At 34.0% G+C, this 18,692-nt stretch overlaps 1 protein-coding gene across 2 annotated transcripts; it reads right to left on the reverse strand.

Moving 5' to 3' along the window:
- Positions 1-1,220: 1,220 nt before the first annotated feature.
- LOC149796901 (uncharacterized) lies at positions 1,221-17,568 on the reverse strand. 2 transcript variants are annotated; one of them, XR_016421747.1, is made up of 4 exons: positions 17,338-17,568; positions 13,225-16,304; positions 2,731-3,065; positions 1,221-1,722 (listed from the first exon to the last, which is right to left on the reverse strand). XR_016421747.1 is itself a non-coding variant. In XM_089961587.1 (2 exons), the coding sequence occupies exons 1-2, from the start codon at positions 2,910-2,912 to the stop codon at positions 1,497-1,499; spliced, it is 408 nt and encodes a 135-aa protein (XP_089817713.1). In that variant the 5' UTR covers positions 2,913-2,959; the 3' UTR covers positions 1,221-1,496. The 2 variants fall into 2 exon arrangements, 1 of the variants encoding a protein (XP_089817713.1); XM_089961587.1 differs by lacking the exons at positions 13,225-16,304; positions 17,338-17,568 and having other exon boundaries at positions 2,731-2,959.
- Between the last annotated feature and the right edge of the window lie 1,124 nt (positions 17,569-18,692).

An 18,692-nucleotide genomic window follows, 5' to 3' on the forward strand; every position in this document is an offset into this window, starting at 1 on the left:
CACCGGAGCGGTTTGTATTTGTGTGTGTGTGTGTGTGTGTGTTTGTGTGTGTGTGTGTGTGTGTGTGTGTGTGTGAGAGAGAGAGAACATAAAGTTTGGAATAATTTTCTTTTGAAGAAAAGAAACAAATCAGTGGTAGTATTAATAATAATATGTATTTATTTATTTACTCTAAGCGTCAAAGGTCAAAATAAATTATGAAAACCACAGCAAAGGATCATAAAGTAAAAAACAAACGATCAAAAGGATAAAGAAAAATTTAATTCCTTGAATACAAAGTGAAAATGAAAAAAAAGAACTTACCGTATTGCGAATTAAATCCCAATATAGTCCAAAAATTACAGACACAAGTCCGGGTTATTTAAAATCCTGAATAAAATTCCTTAGAAGTCCATAATAAATCCAAAAACTGAAGGCGATAATGTGAATGTGGTAGCTTATAAAGTGTTGATGTGTCAGCAGACTTTTGTTGAATCACAGTAATATAATTCGTCTGTAAATAACATTTTAGAAAGATAGATTGATCGATTGGCTGAATGATTGATTGGGTGATTTATTGATTGTTGTTTAATAGCACCAACGTCTTTTTAGTATCGAACCTATGGCAGCTACGTACCTTGTTCCTACCACAGCAGCCAAACTGTAGTGGTCAGACTAGGAATCGAGCCGGCAACTCACCATTAATACGACAAATGTGTTGACTGTTGAATCAAGAGGTAAAGAAAATGTGTCGTTGCTGGTGGTGGTAACGAAAATGTGTCGTTGTTGGTGGTGGTGTGTACGTTTGTATATGCCATTAGGATTGAGAGTAGTATGTCATGTTTCTTTTAATACCAGTACAGAGAGAGAGAGAGAGAGAGAGAGAGAGAGAGAGAGAATTTGTGTACTACTTAAAGTTTGGAAAAATGTTCTTGCGAAGGAATGAAAGAAAAGAAAAAGAAAAGACTAAACATAAATCACTGAGAATACATATCGCAGCAAAGTGAGAAAAGTAATTTTAATATGGGAAATTTTTGTTCCCATTTAGAGAATTTATTTAATATTGAAAGAGGAAATATTGATCAATTTAAAAAATATATTCCAATAACTGTTTTAGCCAAAGAATGCTTTAAAAAATCGCATTCTCGACCTGTTTATACGTAATATTTATCTATATACATCTGAATCATTTTACTGCATTGAGTGTACGTATTAAACAGACAAAAAAGATCAAGGCTTCGAAAGTATGACAAACTTCTTTATTTGTATTATGCTTTAGATTTTTGTGACGTTTTTGAAGAATACGGTTAATTAATTCATTATACAGCAATTAGTATTAGATCTGCTACCAATTACTGCTTAACCAAATGGTTATCTAACAATCAATGTTCTTTCAACGGTACTTTGAATGTTAAACGTGTGAATTCTCTATGTTTGGAAGCACGCCTCCCAGTGATCAGTTTGGAGTATTATCCAGCCGTCCACCAATTTGCCTGTTGACTATGAAATTACTGTGCCTACCCTCTCCTATTAACCTGTCCATTCAATGAAAAAGTCGGAGCTTGCCCAAAGATGCCCTCAAGCCCTGCGTCTACCCGAGCATTAAAGTTGGGATTTGAATGGGTAAGAAAGCCGCCAACTGACCAGCTAGGTTGAGAAGATCCGCCCCCTAGCGGAATACTGAGTGAAGCTTGAACTCCCCAGTCTGTTTGTCGCTTTGATCGGTGTTTTGTAGTGGGATATCTACGAGAAGAAATGAATATAAATAAGTACATAGAAATGCACATCATAATGCACCTTCCTCCCTATCAATCCACAAACAGCTGAAATATACTATCTTTTCGGACTGAGCACAGCTGCTAAATCCTTTGTGAAACATGATATTATCAACTTCAGGCGATCCTGGATGCGAACTGTTGAATGTAGTTCATTATCTGAAGAACGTGATTCTCGATGCATGTGACTGACAGATCAAATGATCTGTACCTAACCTAAAATATCAATGAGGCTCAGTATATATAGGCATATATATACAGCCGAGATAAATGCTACGTCCACTAGAAAACGGTAGTATTGTACACTTAATTACATATTGACTCCTCTACCAAAAGTAAATTACATATAAGTACACCCATCTACGAACCTATTCAACTATATCAGTACCCACATATATACTCAATGTTGATGCTTTAAACGTTAGTGTTCACCGTTTATTGAGTTCAGTGCCTCTACCAATAAAAGACGTAAATTGCCTGCATAAACTGATCTTCGAAGATTCCATTCTAAGCATAATCTTTGGTATTCGGTAAAATATAGACCGTCTTATTCTCGAAACCTTTTGAGTACCAAAGTGAAGTACAAACTTAAATTTTAATGAAGTTCGAATGATAAAAGTTGTAGGAGATTCTTAATTCTACATTTCAACGACAAAGATGCACACTTCATATTGTTTACATATTTTTGTTCTTAAGCTTGCTCAAAACTGTTTTAAGATTTTACGGCTTTCTGAAGATGCAAGCATTATTACCTAAATGCATTATCTTTTCATTATGTTTCCAGTTGAACATTAAAATTCCATTCGTACTAATGCCTGTTATAATTTTACGTTTGAGGTTTAATTCTCTCTATTGCTTTACATAAACATCATTATTTCATTAATCACTCAACTGAACTTATGAAGGCATACAATCATGACAAGATGAAAGATCACAATTTTAATTCCGGTTTCGTAATTCTGTTTCTATGCTTTACCTTTGATACGGATACAATGCTAACCAGTCAGGCAACGGAGGAACTTCCGGGTCAAATTCATACAGTGTGCCGTCTATCCCGGGTAGTACAACTATATTGTTCAATTCCGGTCTAAGGAAAAGTGGAGACGCTAAATAACTCGTGCACGAAGATGTAACTAAAAGCAGGGCTATGATCTTCATGGTGTAGACGGTTTCGACCCTTCTGTTGGATGAACACCCCCTGCTATGCTCTGAAACCTTGATATTTTTCCTTATATGTCTTTTTCGATCCTGACGTAGGTCTGAGTAATGAAAAGAGAGGCCAATCCCATAACGACATCCTTCTTGCATCAACTGAGTATCATAATAGAAAATAGAATTTTTAAGTGTCTGCATGTAATATATTGCTGACATCAATTTTACCTGGTTTTGTATATTCATGATGGAACGATTTGGTTTACCTCGAATTGTTTAAAAATTGATTCATACTTGTAGGAAATTCTTAACTCTACATTTCAAAGAACAAAGTAGGAAAGTTTGAGGCTTGTCGTGGAAATGTAGAGTTAAGAATTTTCTACAAACAAACTTATTCAAATTTACAGTTTAACCAGAAAACCATGAACCATTTAGTCCCATGCGGTTTAGGTTGATTAAATAAAAATTGTTATTTTTATCTGTCTAAATTTTAATGTCTTACAGTTCACTTTTATGCATGAAGTCACACACGTATGCATGAGTTGGTGTTGTATGTGTGTGATTTTGATTTGTAACTTAACTTGTAACATTTTTGTCAATCAAATTGCTCCAATGTCTGCAGTGTGGCAGTTTGTAGTGATGCCTAGTACTGCAGCATAATGTCCCACCTAGTCACATTATCCTGACACCAGGCCGACCAGTCCTAACAATAACCTCTTAATGCTAAACGACAAGCGAGGCAGCTGTTAGTACCATTTATGTAAGTCTTTGGTATGACTCGGCCGCGGATCGAACGCACGACCTCCCGCATCTGAGGCGGACGCTCTAACCACTAAGCCACCGGAGCTGTCTGAGTTGGTGTTGAGATATGTTTGTAAAAACAATTGCGAATATTGTTCTATCCAGTCAAATTTCCTCCACCGTATAAAAAAAAAGACTTTGCCTAAAACATAGACCTTACCAAATAGGCCAAGCAAACAGATACATTTGTTTCATTCAAATTTGTTGCTTGTAAATCAAGCAATTAACAATATTTTACTTGACAAAAGAAATGTATTCAGATCTAATCTACATAGTTTCAGCTTTGATGTGTACAGATATTAATCAACGCATAAGTTGTCCGTTCTTGTTGCTATATTATTCCTCCATAGTTTGCTAGAAATGTAAATTTAATTAATTCATAATATTATGTGATTCAAATACTGAATGTCTTTTAAAGTATAACATATTCCAAGACAGATAGTTCAATTTCAACACGCATTTATTTAATTTAAATATGACAGGAATTGTAAATGTGGAGGGATATTATTCAGCCACATGAGATAATCATAAATTAGTTACTTCCCCTTGACGACGAGAAACAGTTAACTCGCAAACATAACATGGGTTTTCTTAAACATGCCTCTAGGACACACGGAGCTAATTTTATGGAAAATGGGAACCATTTTGGAAGTGGGTGAACATAAAATAGAGTATATATGGGTTTGGGTGGCCAGGATTGGTTATTATGAAAGTTATTTTGAAGCAAAAAGAATCTTTTGAGACCTTATCCTAGTTGTAACTGAAAAAATAGAGACATTGTTTTCTTAATGGAATTTCAGTCCTTTAACAGCCTTGAGTTTGGAATACTTATTACTGAAATTAGCACCTGACTGTTTGGTGCGGAATTGAAAGCACACGTTCATATACATGTAGGTCCAGAAAATGCCGCAGCTCCTACCATTTTCTCTCCACATGAAGCTGTCATACAGTTTTCATCTATACTGCTAAATACAGGTTTGATCCTGAGCATTCATAAATTTAAAGTTATTCAATTTTTAATATCATGGTGTTTGCATAGGTTTATCATGGGAACTGAATTAGTACCGTGAGTCCTATAATATCATATATACAGAATCGGTTTATATCACTGGAAACGATATTGTAATAAATTAAGTTGTTTATTTCAGTTATTTCATATTTCAGGATTGCGAATGAAGCGAAATAAAAGGAGTTAGATCCTTTTAGAAATTATGGTTATAACCTTTCGACTTGTAAACGTAACATAGTTTTCATTAGCATCATCGTTCGAATCGGTGCAAATCATATGACAATTTTTTACAATTATTTGCAATCGCATATTGTCCACATATATATATATATATATATATATATATATATATATATATATATATATATATATATATATATATATATATATATATATATATATATCAATGGTACAGATTGCCAAAATAAAACGGACTCATTATTATTAACATTTGATTTTCTAAATAGACTGATTTATTAGTCAATGAGGAATTGTTTTCGTCGTAATTATCGTCCTTATCTTTGTTCTGATCATTGTCCTCCTATTCACTTTCTTCATTGACATGATCCACACCTACTTCCATTTCATTTTCGAATTTATTTTTAAAATATTAACTACGTTCAAATGGTTATGTCAGTCTAAACATTTGGCACACAAAGTACAAGATACACAATATTTAGTTTGGGTTACATAAAAACACTAGCACTGCTTAGTCTGGGTTACATAAAAGCACTAGCACTGCTTTACCCACAAGCTATATAAGGAAATGTAGAAATTTAACTTACTGCAATCAGGTTTCTCTCTTTTGTGACATTTAAATACAAGATGTTTCCGAATTAAGTTACTTTAAAACCAACATTTAATGTTCTGGGAATTTTACTATTTAATCCATTCCTTCAAGTTCGGTAAGTTTAGTCAAGGATAAAGATTGGACAAAGAAAATTTAATGAATTAATTAAAGAAAAGCATTGTCTTATTAAAAGATATACCCTTTTTCAATAGGGAAGTCTTTCGAGCCCTTGGCCACATACAAATATGTTTTATTTTTACGAATCAATTACCAATAAGTATATAATTACACAAAATAAACGTCAGTTGTATCAAGTAGGTCATATTATTGACTTGTCCAGATATATTATGTTTTCCCATGCAAATTAGAAACAAATGATGTTACTGAGGTTTTTTTTTTTTGATTTTCCTAAACTTGTTAGAGCAGCATGTAACATGTGGAATCAAGTCATTCTAACTGTGTGATATTTCTTATGTTTAGCAACTATCATAATAAGACAGTTTCTTGTGCAGATTTTAGAAATACGGCCACTACCAAAATGGAAAGCAAAATTAATCACATCAATCAAACGAGCCAGAAAACAATAAGAAAATGTTTTTTTTGTCGGCTATAAGCCTGCTACTACCGGATTAATCTAGAATCGATTTTGGGATAATGTTGTGGGTGAACCATAGTGTCTACCAAACCTTAGCAGAGATTATTTTTTAACATATTGTAATACGCCAAAGGGGTTTTCTTTAACAAGCGCTAATCCCGCTAGAAGTCACTTGTTTTCCCGAGGTTTCCAAGGACATCTATACAACTACTGTTGTAGTCTGGAAAATCCTACGCACCCAGACTATAAATAATTTTCCTCTAATTAATACATGACCACAAATCTCACAACCTCACCATTGCCTGTCAACCTCACATACTGCATCGTTTCTCCTCATTATATTTCCAAAGCGTAGTACCAGTATTTTACGTCGTGAAAATTTACAACTCAACCATCTAATACGGGGAACTATTTTTCTTACACTACCTTAGGCCAGTCAATACATGATTTTAAGCCTCATTTCGCCTGTAACTCTACACCATATTTACCATCATCGCAACAATAAACGGCGGCTCCAGATGACGAAACAGACCCTTCTCAATTATTCTATTTTAGAATTTACCAGTCTCCAGTTCTAAATTTTGCACATAGAGTTATACAATCAAGCCATACAATTAAATTTTAATAGTGACACTCATGACCTTAACTTAACTAAAACTAAACCATGCCATCATGGAATCTCACCAACAATGCACTCCGCCACGTTTGCTCCTAGTAATTTGCTAATTATTCGGGATGAAGACTATCTCCTCAGCAGCGGATTCCCGTAATCAAACAAGTAATCATTAAAATCTAAGAAATCCTTAAAACGGAGAGCTAAATACTGTTAAGAGCCTATACTCTTAAATTAAGTAACAGAAAAGAGTGAAAAGCAACAAGCTCTGTAAAATTCAACAAATAATTTATTTCCCTGGAATACAAAGTGAATACGAGAAAAAGAATTTACGGTATTGCGAAATAAATCAAAAAATAATCCTAGAATTACAGACACTAGTCCTAATAATTTAAAATCCTAAATGAAATTTAGTGGAAGTCCAAATTAACTCCAAAGCTGGAGGTGTTGATGGGTCTGTTATAACCCGTGTAAGCTATAACAGTCTTTTGTTGAATCACAGTAGTATAATTCCAGGTTTGAATTCATAAAGACATTCCAGTGAATGTCTATGTAAAAGAATTTTATCAGAGCACCTTTGAATTTCTTTAGAAAATCACTTGAATACAATAATTTAAATAAATAGATTCCAGCCCGAAATGAAATACTGAATGCAACATATAATACAAGTTGATTGTGCTAGATCCTAAAGCACCAATAAATTGTCCCCTCAGTGAAAATATTATATAGCCTTCTGCGTGACACCACGTAGAAATTAGCATTAGGTAATGGAAAGTAACCCTCTAGAATGATTCTGATGTCTGTAAAATAAAAGTGTTAGTTGTTATTTGAAACCTATTGCTAAAATTAAATATAGAACCGGGATAATGTCAAATAGACCAGGTAGATTCCAATAAACTTGACCTGGCCCCAAACAAACATATTTACTTCTGTTAATAATGATCCTGACATAAGACCCATACACATAGAACATATTTTAGTTATGTATTATTTATTTAAGTAATAAAATAAAAAATCAATTCAGGTCAAGCAGAAATGAACTCCGTTTTGGAAAAGGTCATTCCAGTATACAATGTTACATTGCAATTGCATGTAATGAAATTTATAAAAATTTAAAACAAACTAACTAGCAAACAATGCAAATTAAATATACTTAATAATACAAATATGCGTACTCCAGATTTAATATAGTGTATGAAATTAATCAAGTGCTTAAATGACGTTGTTTTCCTAGTTAACAACTGTTTTAACCAGGCTGTTATCGGATTGATTTGCCATAGACCTTTCTCAAACAGAAATCGCACAGAGACCAATTAGGAAGAAAATACTTCAAACAGTGTCTGCCTAAAAGTGTTCCGCCCTTGTTATTTTTAGTGAGGACTTTCTTAACTGTAGCCAAAGCAAAATTGTTTAACTGTTCTACCTTGTGGATAACAATGCAACAGTATCATAAAGAACTTATAAAGTAGGTACAATCAAGCTCGCTATGACCAAATTTCTTCGGAATCGATTACTTATAATATAAATATAATTCACATTCCTTATTGATAGGATCCAAATAAAATCTATCACGACCAGAGGCTTATCAAATGTGTCATGACCAAGTCCTTATCAAATGTGTCATGACCAAGTTCTTATCAAATGTGTCATGACCAAGTTCTCGTCAAATGTGTCATGAGCGAGGTTTTATCAAATGTGTTATGACCAATTTCTTATCAAATGTGTCATGACCAAGTCCTTATCAAATGTGTCATGACCAAGTTCTTATCAAATGTGTCATGACCAAGTTCTCATCAAATGTGTCATGAGCGAGTTTTTATCAAATGTGTCATGACCAAGTCCTTATCAAATGTGTCATGACCAAGTTCTCATCAAATGTGTCATGACCAAGTTCTCATCAAATGTGTCATGAGCGAGTTTTTATCAAATGTGTCATGATCAAGTTCTTATCAAATGTGTCATGACCAAGTTCTTATCAAATGTGTCATGACCAAGTTCTCATCAAATGTGTCATGACCGCGTCCTTACCAAATGTGTCATGAGCGAGTTCTCATCAAATGTGTCATGACCAAGTTCTTATCAAATGTGTCATGACCAAGTTCTCATCAAATGTGTCATGACCAAGTTCTCATCAAATGTGTCATGACCGCGTCCTTACCAAATGTGTCATGAGCGAGTTCTCATCAAATGTGTCATGACCAAGTTCTTATCAAATGTGTCATGACCAAGTTTGACCAAGTTCTCATCAAATGTGTCATGACCGCGTCCTTACCAAATGTGTCATGAGCGAGTTCTCATCAAATGTGTCATGACCAAGTTCTTATCAAATGTGTCATGATCAAGTTCTCATCAAATGTGTCATGACCAAGTTCTTATCAAATGTGTCATGACCAAGTTCTCATCAAATGTGTCATGACCAAGTTCTCATCAAATGTGTCGTGACCGCGTCCTTACCAAATGTGTCATGACCAAGTCCTTATGAAATCTATCATGACCAAGTTCTTATCAAATGTGTCATGCCAAAGTCATTATCAAACCTGTCATTACCAAGTCCTGATTAAATGTGTCATGACCAATTCCTTATCAAATGTGTCATGACCAAGTCCTTATGAAATCTATCATGACCAAGTTCTTATCGAATATGTCATGACCTAAACGTTATCAAATGTGTCATGACCTATTGATTATCAAATGTGTCAAGACAATGTCATTATCAAACATGTCATGACCATGTTCTTATTAAATGTGTCATGACCAAGTCCTTATCAAATGTGTCATGACCAGGTTCTTGTCAAATTGCCCATGACCAAGTCCTTATCAGATGTGTCATGACCAAGTTCTGATCTAATGTGTCATAACCAAGTTCTGATCAAATGTGTCATGACCGCGTCCTTACCAAATGTGTCCTGACCAAATTCCTGTCAAATGTGCCATGACAAAGTCATCACGAAACCTGTAATGAGCAAGTCCATTTTAAATATATCATGACCAATTCCATATCAAATGTGTCATGACCAAGTCCTTATCAAATGTATAATGACCAAGTTCTTATCAAATGTGTCATGACAAAGTTATTATCAAACATGTCATGACCATGTCCTTGTTATATATGTCAAGACCAATTCCTTATGAAATGTGTCATGACCAAGTCCTTATCAAATATGTCATGACCTAGTCCTTATCAAATGTGTCATGACAAAGTCATTATCAAATGTTTCATGACGAAGTCCTTATTAAATGTGTCATTACCAAGATTTTATCAAATGTGTCATGACCAAGTTCTAATCAAATGTGTCATGACAAAGTCATTATCAAACCTGTCATCACCATGTCCTTATCAAATGTGTCTTGACCAAGTTCTTATCAAATGAGTTATGACAAAGTCATTATCAAATGTGTCATGACCACGTTCTTATCAAATGTGTCAAGACAAAGTCATTATCAAACCTGTCATGACCAAGTCCTTATTAAATGTGTCATGACCAAGTCCTTATCAAATGTGTCATGACCAAGTTCTTATCAAATGTCCCATGACCAAGTCCTTACCAAATGTGTCATGACCAAGTCCTTATCAAATGTGTCACGACCAAGTTCTGATCAGACGTGTTATGACCAAGTCCGTATCAAATGTGTCATGACCAAGTTCGTATCAAATGCCCCATGACCAAGTCCTTGCCAATGTGTCATGACCAAGTTCTTATCAGATGTGTTATGACCAAGTTCGTATCAAATGTGTCAGGACCAATTCCTTATGAAATGTTTCATGACCACGTCCTTATCAAATGTGTCATGACCAAGATCTTATCAAATGTATCATGACAAAGTCATCATCAAACCTGTAATGACCGAGTCCTTATTAAATGTTTTATTACCAAGTCCTTATCAAATGTGTGATGACCAAGTCCTTATCAAACGTGTCATGACCAATTCCATATCAAATGTGTCATGACCAAGTTCTTACTAAATGTGTCATGACAAAGTAATTATCAAACGAGTCATGACCAAGTCCTTATTAAATGTGTCATGACCAGTTCCTTATCAAATGTGTCATGACCAAGTTCTTATCAAATGTCCCATGATCAAGTCCTTACCAAATGTGTCATGACAAAGTCATTATGAAACGAGTCATGACCAAGTCCTTATTAAATGTGTCATGACCAATTTCTTATCAAATGTGTTATGACCAAGTTCTTATCAAATGTGTCATGACCAGTTCCTTATCAATTGTGTCATGGCCAATTCCTTATCAAATGTGTCATGACCAAGTTCTTATCAAATGTCCCATGATCAAATCCTTACCAAATGTGTCATGACAAAGTCATTATGAAACGAGTCATGACCAAGTCCTTATTAAATGTGTCATGACCAATTTCTTATCAAATGTGTTATGACCAATTCCTTATCAAATGTGTCATGACCAATTCCTTATCAAATGCTCCATGACCAAGTCCTCATCAAATGTGTCATGACCAAGTCCTTATCAAATGTGTCATGACTAATTCCTTGTCAAAAGTGTCATGACCAAATTATCTTCAGATATGTCATGACCAAGTCCTTATCAAATGTGTCATGACCAATTCCTTGTCAAAAGTGTCATGATCAAATTATTTTCAGATATGTCATGACCAAGTCCTTATCAAATAAATCATAAGCAAATTGCTTCTCACTGGCTGACGTTCTGTCCTCAGCTAATACTTTATAGACACTGTACTAAAGTCGAATAAAAAAATAATGTATAAAAAGCACAAATAAAAAAGAGAAAACAGATGTCCAAAAGATCAATGAAAATATATTAATTTGCATGCATTTCGATAGTAGAGCTAAATAGCTATCGCGGATTATGCTGTCAAAAGCAGTCAAGATAGGACATAGCGATAAATTATTATTTTTTCTTCATCTGCATGCTCTTATATATTTGAGTATTATAAATGACACAAAATAAGCAGTAATGATAGCGAACACATAGGGATAAATTACAAAAAGTGATATGCGTCATTGCAGTAACTTGGATCAGACTGCATTATCTCAGATGAAATTATTGTCACATCCTACATAAACAACAACAGCAAAAGAGCTGAATGCATTACATTACAAAATGCAGAAGGAATTACAGCCAGTCACATTCTATTTGCCAGAAATTTTGGACAGGTTTATAAGTACAAAAGAGATGTACAAAAAGCAGGAGTGCGGCTCTGTTTTTATACTCTGGGGCTGTTTAAATTCCACCTTCATAGGATTTCATTGCTAAACAAATTGTGAAGAGAACAATTACCGTACTGAAGACGATTTAATGTTAGTTTGTCTTCAAAACAAGAAAATCAAATTAACGAAACCAATTTACGGTCAATTTATGTAAGCACAAAAGTAAATTTGGTGATATAATGAAACTATTGATGACTGACTGAGATTCATCGTGTACCCAGAACATATAAACATTGAAGACTTATTGAAGCAAAATGTTACAAATACATAAATTAACCTTACAATTATTGATACATTCTAGTAAAACATGTTACAAATACATAAATTAACATTGCAATTATTGATACATTCATGTAAAAAAGTTACAAATACATAAATTAACATTACAATTATTATGCATTCTAGCCAAAATATTACAAATACATATATTAACATTACAATTATTGATACATTCTAGTTTGAAAAGTATTAAGGGGTATACAAATTTTTCTTACAAGTTTTAGCATTGCTATATAAAGTATTCAAGTCACCATTTTGATTATTTGAGTAGAAATATTGTAATATATATGTAGCTATTTTGTACATAAGTTATTATTTATGTTGATATATTTCAATATATATCTTACTATTAGTTACTTATTTACGAGGAAACATTTCAAGATATATTTTCAGTCTTTTCGGGCTTTCATGTATAACAATATTAGTAAATAAATGCTAACTATTTCCTGCTTGATATGACAATAGTGTATGCTTACTATTTCCTGCTTGATATGTCAATGGTGCATGCTTACTATTTCCTGCCTGATATGACAATGGTGCATGCTTACTATTTCCTGCTTGATATGTCAATGGTGCATGCTTACTATTTCCTGCTTGATATGACAATAGTGCATGCTTACTATTTCCTGCTTGATATGACAATGGTGCATGCTTACTATTTGATTCTTGATATCACAATGCTGCAGGTTGAATGGGAAATTTGTAAACTATTTGCAATCTTGGTGGGATGTATTTGTGTGTGTGTGTGTGCGTGTGTGTGTGTGTGTGTGTGTGTGTGTGTGTGAGAGAGAGAGAGAGAGAGAGAGAGAGAACATAAAGTTTGGAATAATTTTCTTTTGAAGAAAAGAAACAAATCAGTGGTAGTATTAATAATAATATGTCTTTACTTATTTACTGTAAGCGTCAAAAGTCATAAATAAATTATGAAAACCACAGCAAAGGATTATAAAGTAAAAAATAAACAATCAAAAGGATAAAGAAAAATTTAATTCCTTGAATACAAAGTGAAAATGAAAAAAAAGAACTTACCGTATTGCGAATTAAATCCCAATATAGTCCAAAAATTACAGACACAAGTCCAAGTAATTTAAAGTCCTGAATAAAATTCCTTAGAAGTCCATAATAAATCCAAAAACTGAAGGCGAAGATGTGAATATGGTAGCTAATAAAGTGTTGATGTGTCAGCAGACTTTTGTTGAATCACAGTAATATAATTCTAGGTTTGAATTCATTATAAATTCCAGCGAATGTCTCTATCTAAGAATTTCATCAGAGCACTTTTGTATTTCCAGAGAAAATAATCACTACAATTCACTAATTTGAAGAAATCAGATGTCCAGCCCAAATATGAAATACTAGACAAAAATATTCTACAACTAAAAGCTGCTAGGCCTTAAACCAAAACTGAAAAGCTCCTCTCAGTTACAATATTATATAGTGCTCTACTTGACCTGGGGTCACAATTAGCATTTTCTATAAACAAAAAACCTATTACCTAATGGATAATAACCTTCTAGAATGATCCTGATGTTTACAAAATTAAAATCATAACATGGATTATGTAAAATACAATAAAGAAATTCAAAGACCTAGACCTAGACCCAAATAAACACATTTACTTTTATTAATATTAATAATAGTACTGATTTTAGACACATACGCACAGGGAATAATGTAGCTATGTATTTGTTGTTTACACAGGATCAAGTCAATTCATTTCAGCCAGAAATAAACTCAATTTGGGTAAGGTCAAGTCAAATATACAATTTTACATTACAATAGCATTTTATAACATAAAAATAAAAAACCTATCGAACAATGTAAATTAAATATGCATAAAAATATTTATATATGATATGTGGGAAACCGCGGAGATTTTATGATATTTTCTGCCTAAATGTCACCGGGTTCATTGTACGTTAGTCACATTGAGTCGAAGTACAGTTAGACTGACGTCAAGGCTGAATATAGACATTTCGGCGTTATTACTCTAATAATCCAAATGCGCATTATTTATTAAAACAACATTTATATTAAATATTGAAACGTCGCATAACAACCCATATCTATATAACATACAGGCTATACAAAAGAAGATGTTACGTCGTTTCTACCTTAAGTGTCTTGCTAGATCAATATCTTAGAGACGAATAGAAATAGCTCTCACTGTTACCTCAAAAATAATAAAAGACCCACCTTTCCAAAATTGGTACAGTAATGTAACATATATCATAAATGTTTGTATAAAACTGAAATGGAAGGATAAAAATAAACTTCCTGGGGATAATTACATTCATTTAGGCATTTGCGTGCCCATTTTATTGTGCTCCGCACAAACATTACAAGTAATAGACATGGAAGCGTAGGATAATTCAGACAAAGCAAAAATCATACGATGTATTTCTGAGACAACTATTATTTACTTGGTAGAGGATGAATTCCATTTCGTTTTTGTTTGTCGAGTTTATGACCATCTAAGAAAGAAATAATTCAATGATGTTCATTAACTTTATTCGGCTGCAGAAAAACTGATATCCCTCATGAGAATCAAAAACGTTAATTCTAAGAAATATTTCTTAAAGTATCATTTAGGATTTTTGTGTCACAAATTTTAATATCTCATCCGAACGATGAACGAATATTCTTAGTGGTTGTATATATTTACACTATCACACCATGATATAGTGTAGACAATTGCACATGCATATATGGGGCGATTTCGGGAAATCCCCAAGAAATCCTGAAAGCGAGAATTCTAAGCAATGATGAAAAATATACTCTAACTCGCTACACGATATATGTTTATGTAAAAAATAACATAGCAATCCGCAGTGCTTCCTCTGTTCGACTCCAACAACTCGTCTGTAAATAAGATTTTAGAAAGATAGATTGATCGTTGGCTGAATGATTGATTGGGTGATTTATTGATTGTTGTTTAATAGCACCAACTTCTTTTTAGTATCGAACCAATGGGAGCTACGTACCTTGTTCCTACCACAGCAGCCAAACTGTAGTGGTCAGACTAGGAATCGAGCCGGCAACTCACCATTAATATGACAAACGTGTTGACTGTTGAATCAAGAGGTAAAGAAAATGTGTCGTTGCTGGTGGTGGTAACGAAAATGTGTCGTTGTTGGTGGTGGTGTGTACGTTTGTGTATGCCATTAGGATTGAGAGTAGTATGTCATGTTTTTTTAATACCAGTACACAGAGAGAGAGAGAGAGAGAGAGAGAGAGAGAGAGAGAGAGAGAGAGAGAGAGAATTTGTGTACTACTTAAAGTTTGGAAAAAGGTTCTTGCGAAGGAATGAAAGAAAAGAAAAAGAAAAGATTAAACATAAATCACTGAGAATACATATCGCAGCAAAGTGAGAAAAGTAATTTTAATATGGGAATTTTGTGTTCCCATTTAGAGAAATTATTTAATATTGAAAGAGGAAATATTGATCAATTTAAAAATAAAATATTCCAATAACTGTTTTAGCCAAAGAATGCTTTAAAAAATCGCATTCTCGACCTGTTTATACGTAATATTTATCTATATACATCTGAATCATTTTACTGCATTGAGTGTACGTATTAAACAGACAAAAAAGATCAAGGCTTCGAAAGTATGACAAACTTCTTTATTTGTATTATGCTTTAGATTTTTGTGACGTTTTTGAAGAATACGGTTAATTAATTCATTATACAGCAATTAGTATTAGATCTGCTATCAATTACTGCTTAACCAAATGGTTATCTAACAATCAATGTTCTTTCAACGGTACTTTGAATGTTAAACTTGTGAATTCTCTATGTTTGGAAGCACGCCTCCCAGTGATCAGTTTGGAGTATTATCCAGCCGTCCACCAATTTGCCTGTTGACTATAAAATTACTGTGCCTATCCTCTCCTATTAACCTGTCCATTCAATGAAAAAGTCGGAGCTTGCCCAAAGATGCCCTCAAGCCCTGCGTCTACCCGAGCATTAAAGTTGGGATTTGAATGGGTAAGAAAGCCGCCAAGTGACCAGCTAGGTTGAGAAGATCCGCCCCCTAGCGGAATACTGAGTGAAGCTTGAACTCCCCAGTCTGTTTGTCGCTTTGATCGGTGTTTTGTAGTGGGATATCTACGAGAAGAAATAAAATATAAATAAGTACATAGAAATGCACATCATAATGCACCTTCCTCCCTATCAATCCACAAACAGTTGAAAGATACTATCTTTTCGGATTCAGCACAGCTGCTAAATCCTTTGTGAAACATGATATTATCAACTCCAGGCGATCCTGGATGCGAATTGTTGAATGCAGTTCATTATCGGAAGAACGTGATTCTCGATGCATGTGACTGACAGATCAAATGATCATTACCTTTCCTAAAAATATCAATTAGGAACCTCAGTATATATATATATATATATATATATATATATATATACAGCCGAGATAAATGCTACGTCCACTAGAAAACGGTAGCATTGTACACTTAATTACATATTGACACCTGTACCAAAAGTAAATTACATATAAAATGTACACCCATCTACAAACCCTATTCAACTATATCAGTACCCACATATATACTCAATGTTGATGCTTTAAACGTTAGTGTTCACCGTTTATTGAGTTCAGTGCCTCTGCCAATAAAAGACGTAAATTGCCTGCATAAACTGATCTTCGAAGATTCCATTCTAAGCATAATCTTTGGTATTCGGTAAAATGTAGACCCTCTTATTCTCTAAACCGTTTGAGGACCAAAGTGAAGCACGAACTTAAATTTTAATGAAGTTCTAATGATAAAAGTTGTAGGAGATTCTTAACTCTTCATTTCCACGACAAAGATGCACACTGCATATTGTTTGCATATTTTTGTTCTTAAGCTTGCTCAAAACTGTTTTAAGATTTTACGGCTTTCTGAAGATGCAAGCATTATTACCTAAATGCATTATCTTTTAATTATTTTTCCAGTTGAAATTTAAAATTCCATTCGTACTAATACCTGTTATAATTTTACGTTTGAGGTTTAATTCTCTCTATTGCTTTACATAAACATCATTATTTCATTAATCACTCAACTCAAATTATGAAGGCATACAATTATCACAAGACAAACGATAACAATTTTAATTCCGTTTTCGTAATTCTGTTTCTATTATTTACCTTTGATACGGATACAATGCTAACCAGTCTGGCAACGGAGGAACTTCCGGGTTAAATTCATACAGTGTGCCGTCTATCCCGGGTAGTACAACAATATTGTTCAATTCCGGTCTAAGGAAAAGTGGAGACGCTAAATAACACGTGCACGAAGATGTAACTAAAAGCAGGGCTATGATCTTCATGGTGTAGACGGTTTCGACCCTTCTGTTGGATGAACACCCACTGCTATGCTCTGAAACCTTGATATTTTTCCTTATATGTCTTTTTCGATCCTGACGTAGGTCTGAGTAATGAAAAGAGAGGCCACTCCCATAAACGACATCCTTCTTGCATCAACTGAGTATCATAATAGAAAATAGAGTTTTTAAGTGTCTGCATGTAATATATTGCTGACATTAATTTTACCTGGTTTTGTATATTCATGATGGAACGATTTGGTTTACCTCGAATTGTTTAAAAATTGATTCATACTTGTAGGAAATTCTTAACTCTACATTTCAAAGAACAAAGTTGGAAAGTTTGAGGCTTGTCGTGGAAATGTAGAGTTAAGAATTTCCTACAAACAAACTTATTCAAATTTACAGTTTAACCAGGAAACCATGAACCATTTAGTCCCATGCGGTTTAGGTTGATTAAATAAAAATTGTTATTTTTATCTGTCTAACTTTTAATGTCTTACAGTTCACTTTTATGCATGAAGTCACACACGTATGCATGAGTTGGTGTTGTATGTGTGTGATTTTAATTTGTAACGTAACTTGTAATATTCTTTTCAGTCATATTGCTACGATGTCTGCAGTGTGGCAGTTTGTAGTGATGCCTAGTACCGGAGCATCATGCCGCAGACATGCAGCATAATGTCCCACCCACTCACATTATCCTGACACCAGGCCGACCAGTCCTAACAGTAACCTCTTAATGCTAAACGACAAGCGAGGCAGATGTTAGTACCATTTTTGTAAGTCTTTGGTATGACTCGGCTGGGGATCGAACGCACGACATCCCGCGTCCGAGGCGGACACTCTAACCACTAAGCCACTGGAGCTGTCTGAGTTGGTGTTGAGATATGTTTGTAAAAACAATTGCGAATATTGTTCTATCCAGTCAAATTTCCTCCACCGTATAAAAAAAGACTTTACCTAAAACATAGACCTTACCAAATAGGCCAAGCAAACAGATACATTTGTTTCATTCAAATTTGTTGCTTGTAAATCAAGCAATTAACAATATTTCACTTGACAAAAGAAATGTATTGAGATCTAATCTACATAGTGTCAGCTTTGATGTGTACAGATATTAATCAACGCATAAGTTGTCCGTATATTTCCGTTTTAGCCTTAATCACTTAGTACACC

Source organism: Sinohyriopsis cumingii, chromosome 6 (genome assembly GCF_028554795.1).
Source record: "Sinohyriopsis cumingii isolate HCF-2022 chromosome 6, ASM2855479v2, whole genome shotgun sequence".
Classification (NCBI taxonomy): Eukaryota; Metazoa; Mollusca; class Bivalvia; order Unionida; family Unionidae; genus Sinohyriopsis; species Sinohyriopsis cumingii.

Bases quoted from the DNA above. Each gene is read 5' to 3' on its own strand.
- LOC149796901 (XM_089961587.1), bottom strand. From the start codon at position 2,912: ATGAAGATCATAGCCCTGCTTTTAGTTACATCTTCGTGCACGAGTTAT. The intron at 1,723-2,730 runs GTAAAGCATAGA...TTCTTCTCGTAG, and splicing joins GCATTGTATCCGTATCAAAG to ATATCCCACTACAAAACACC.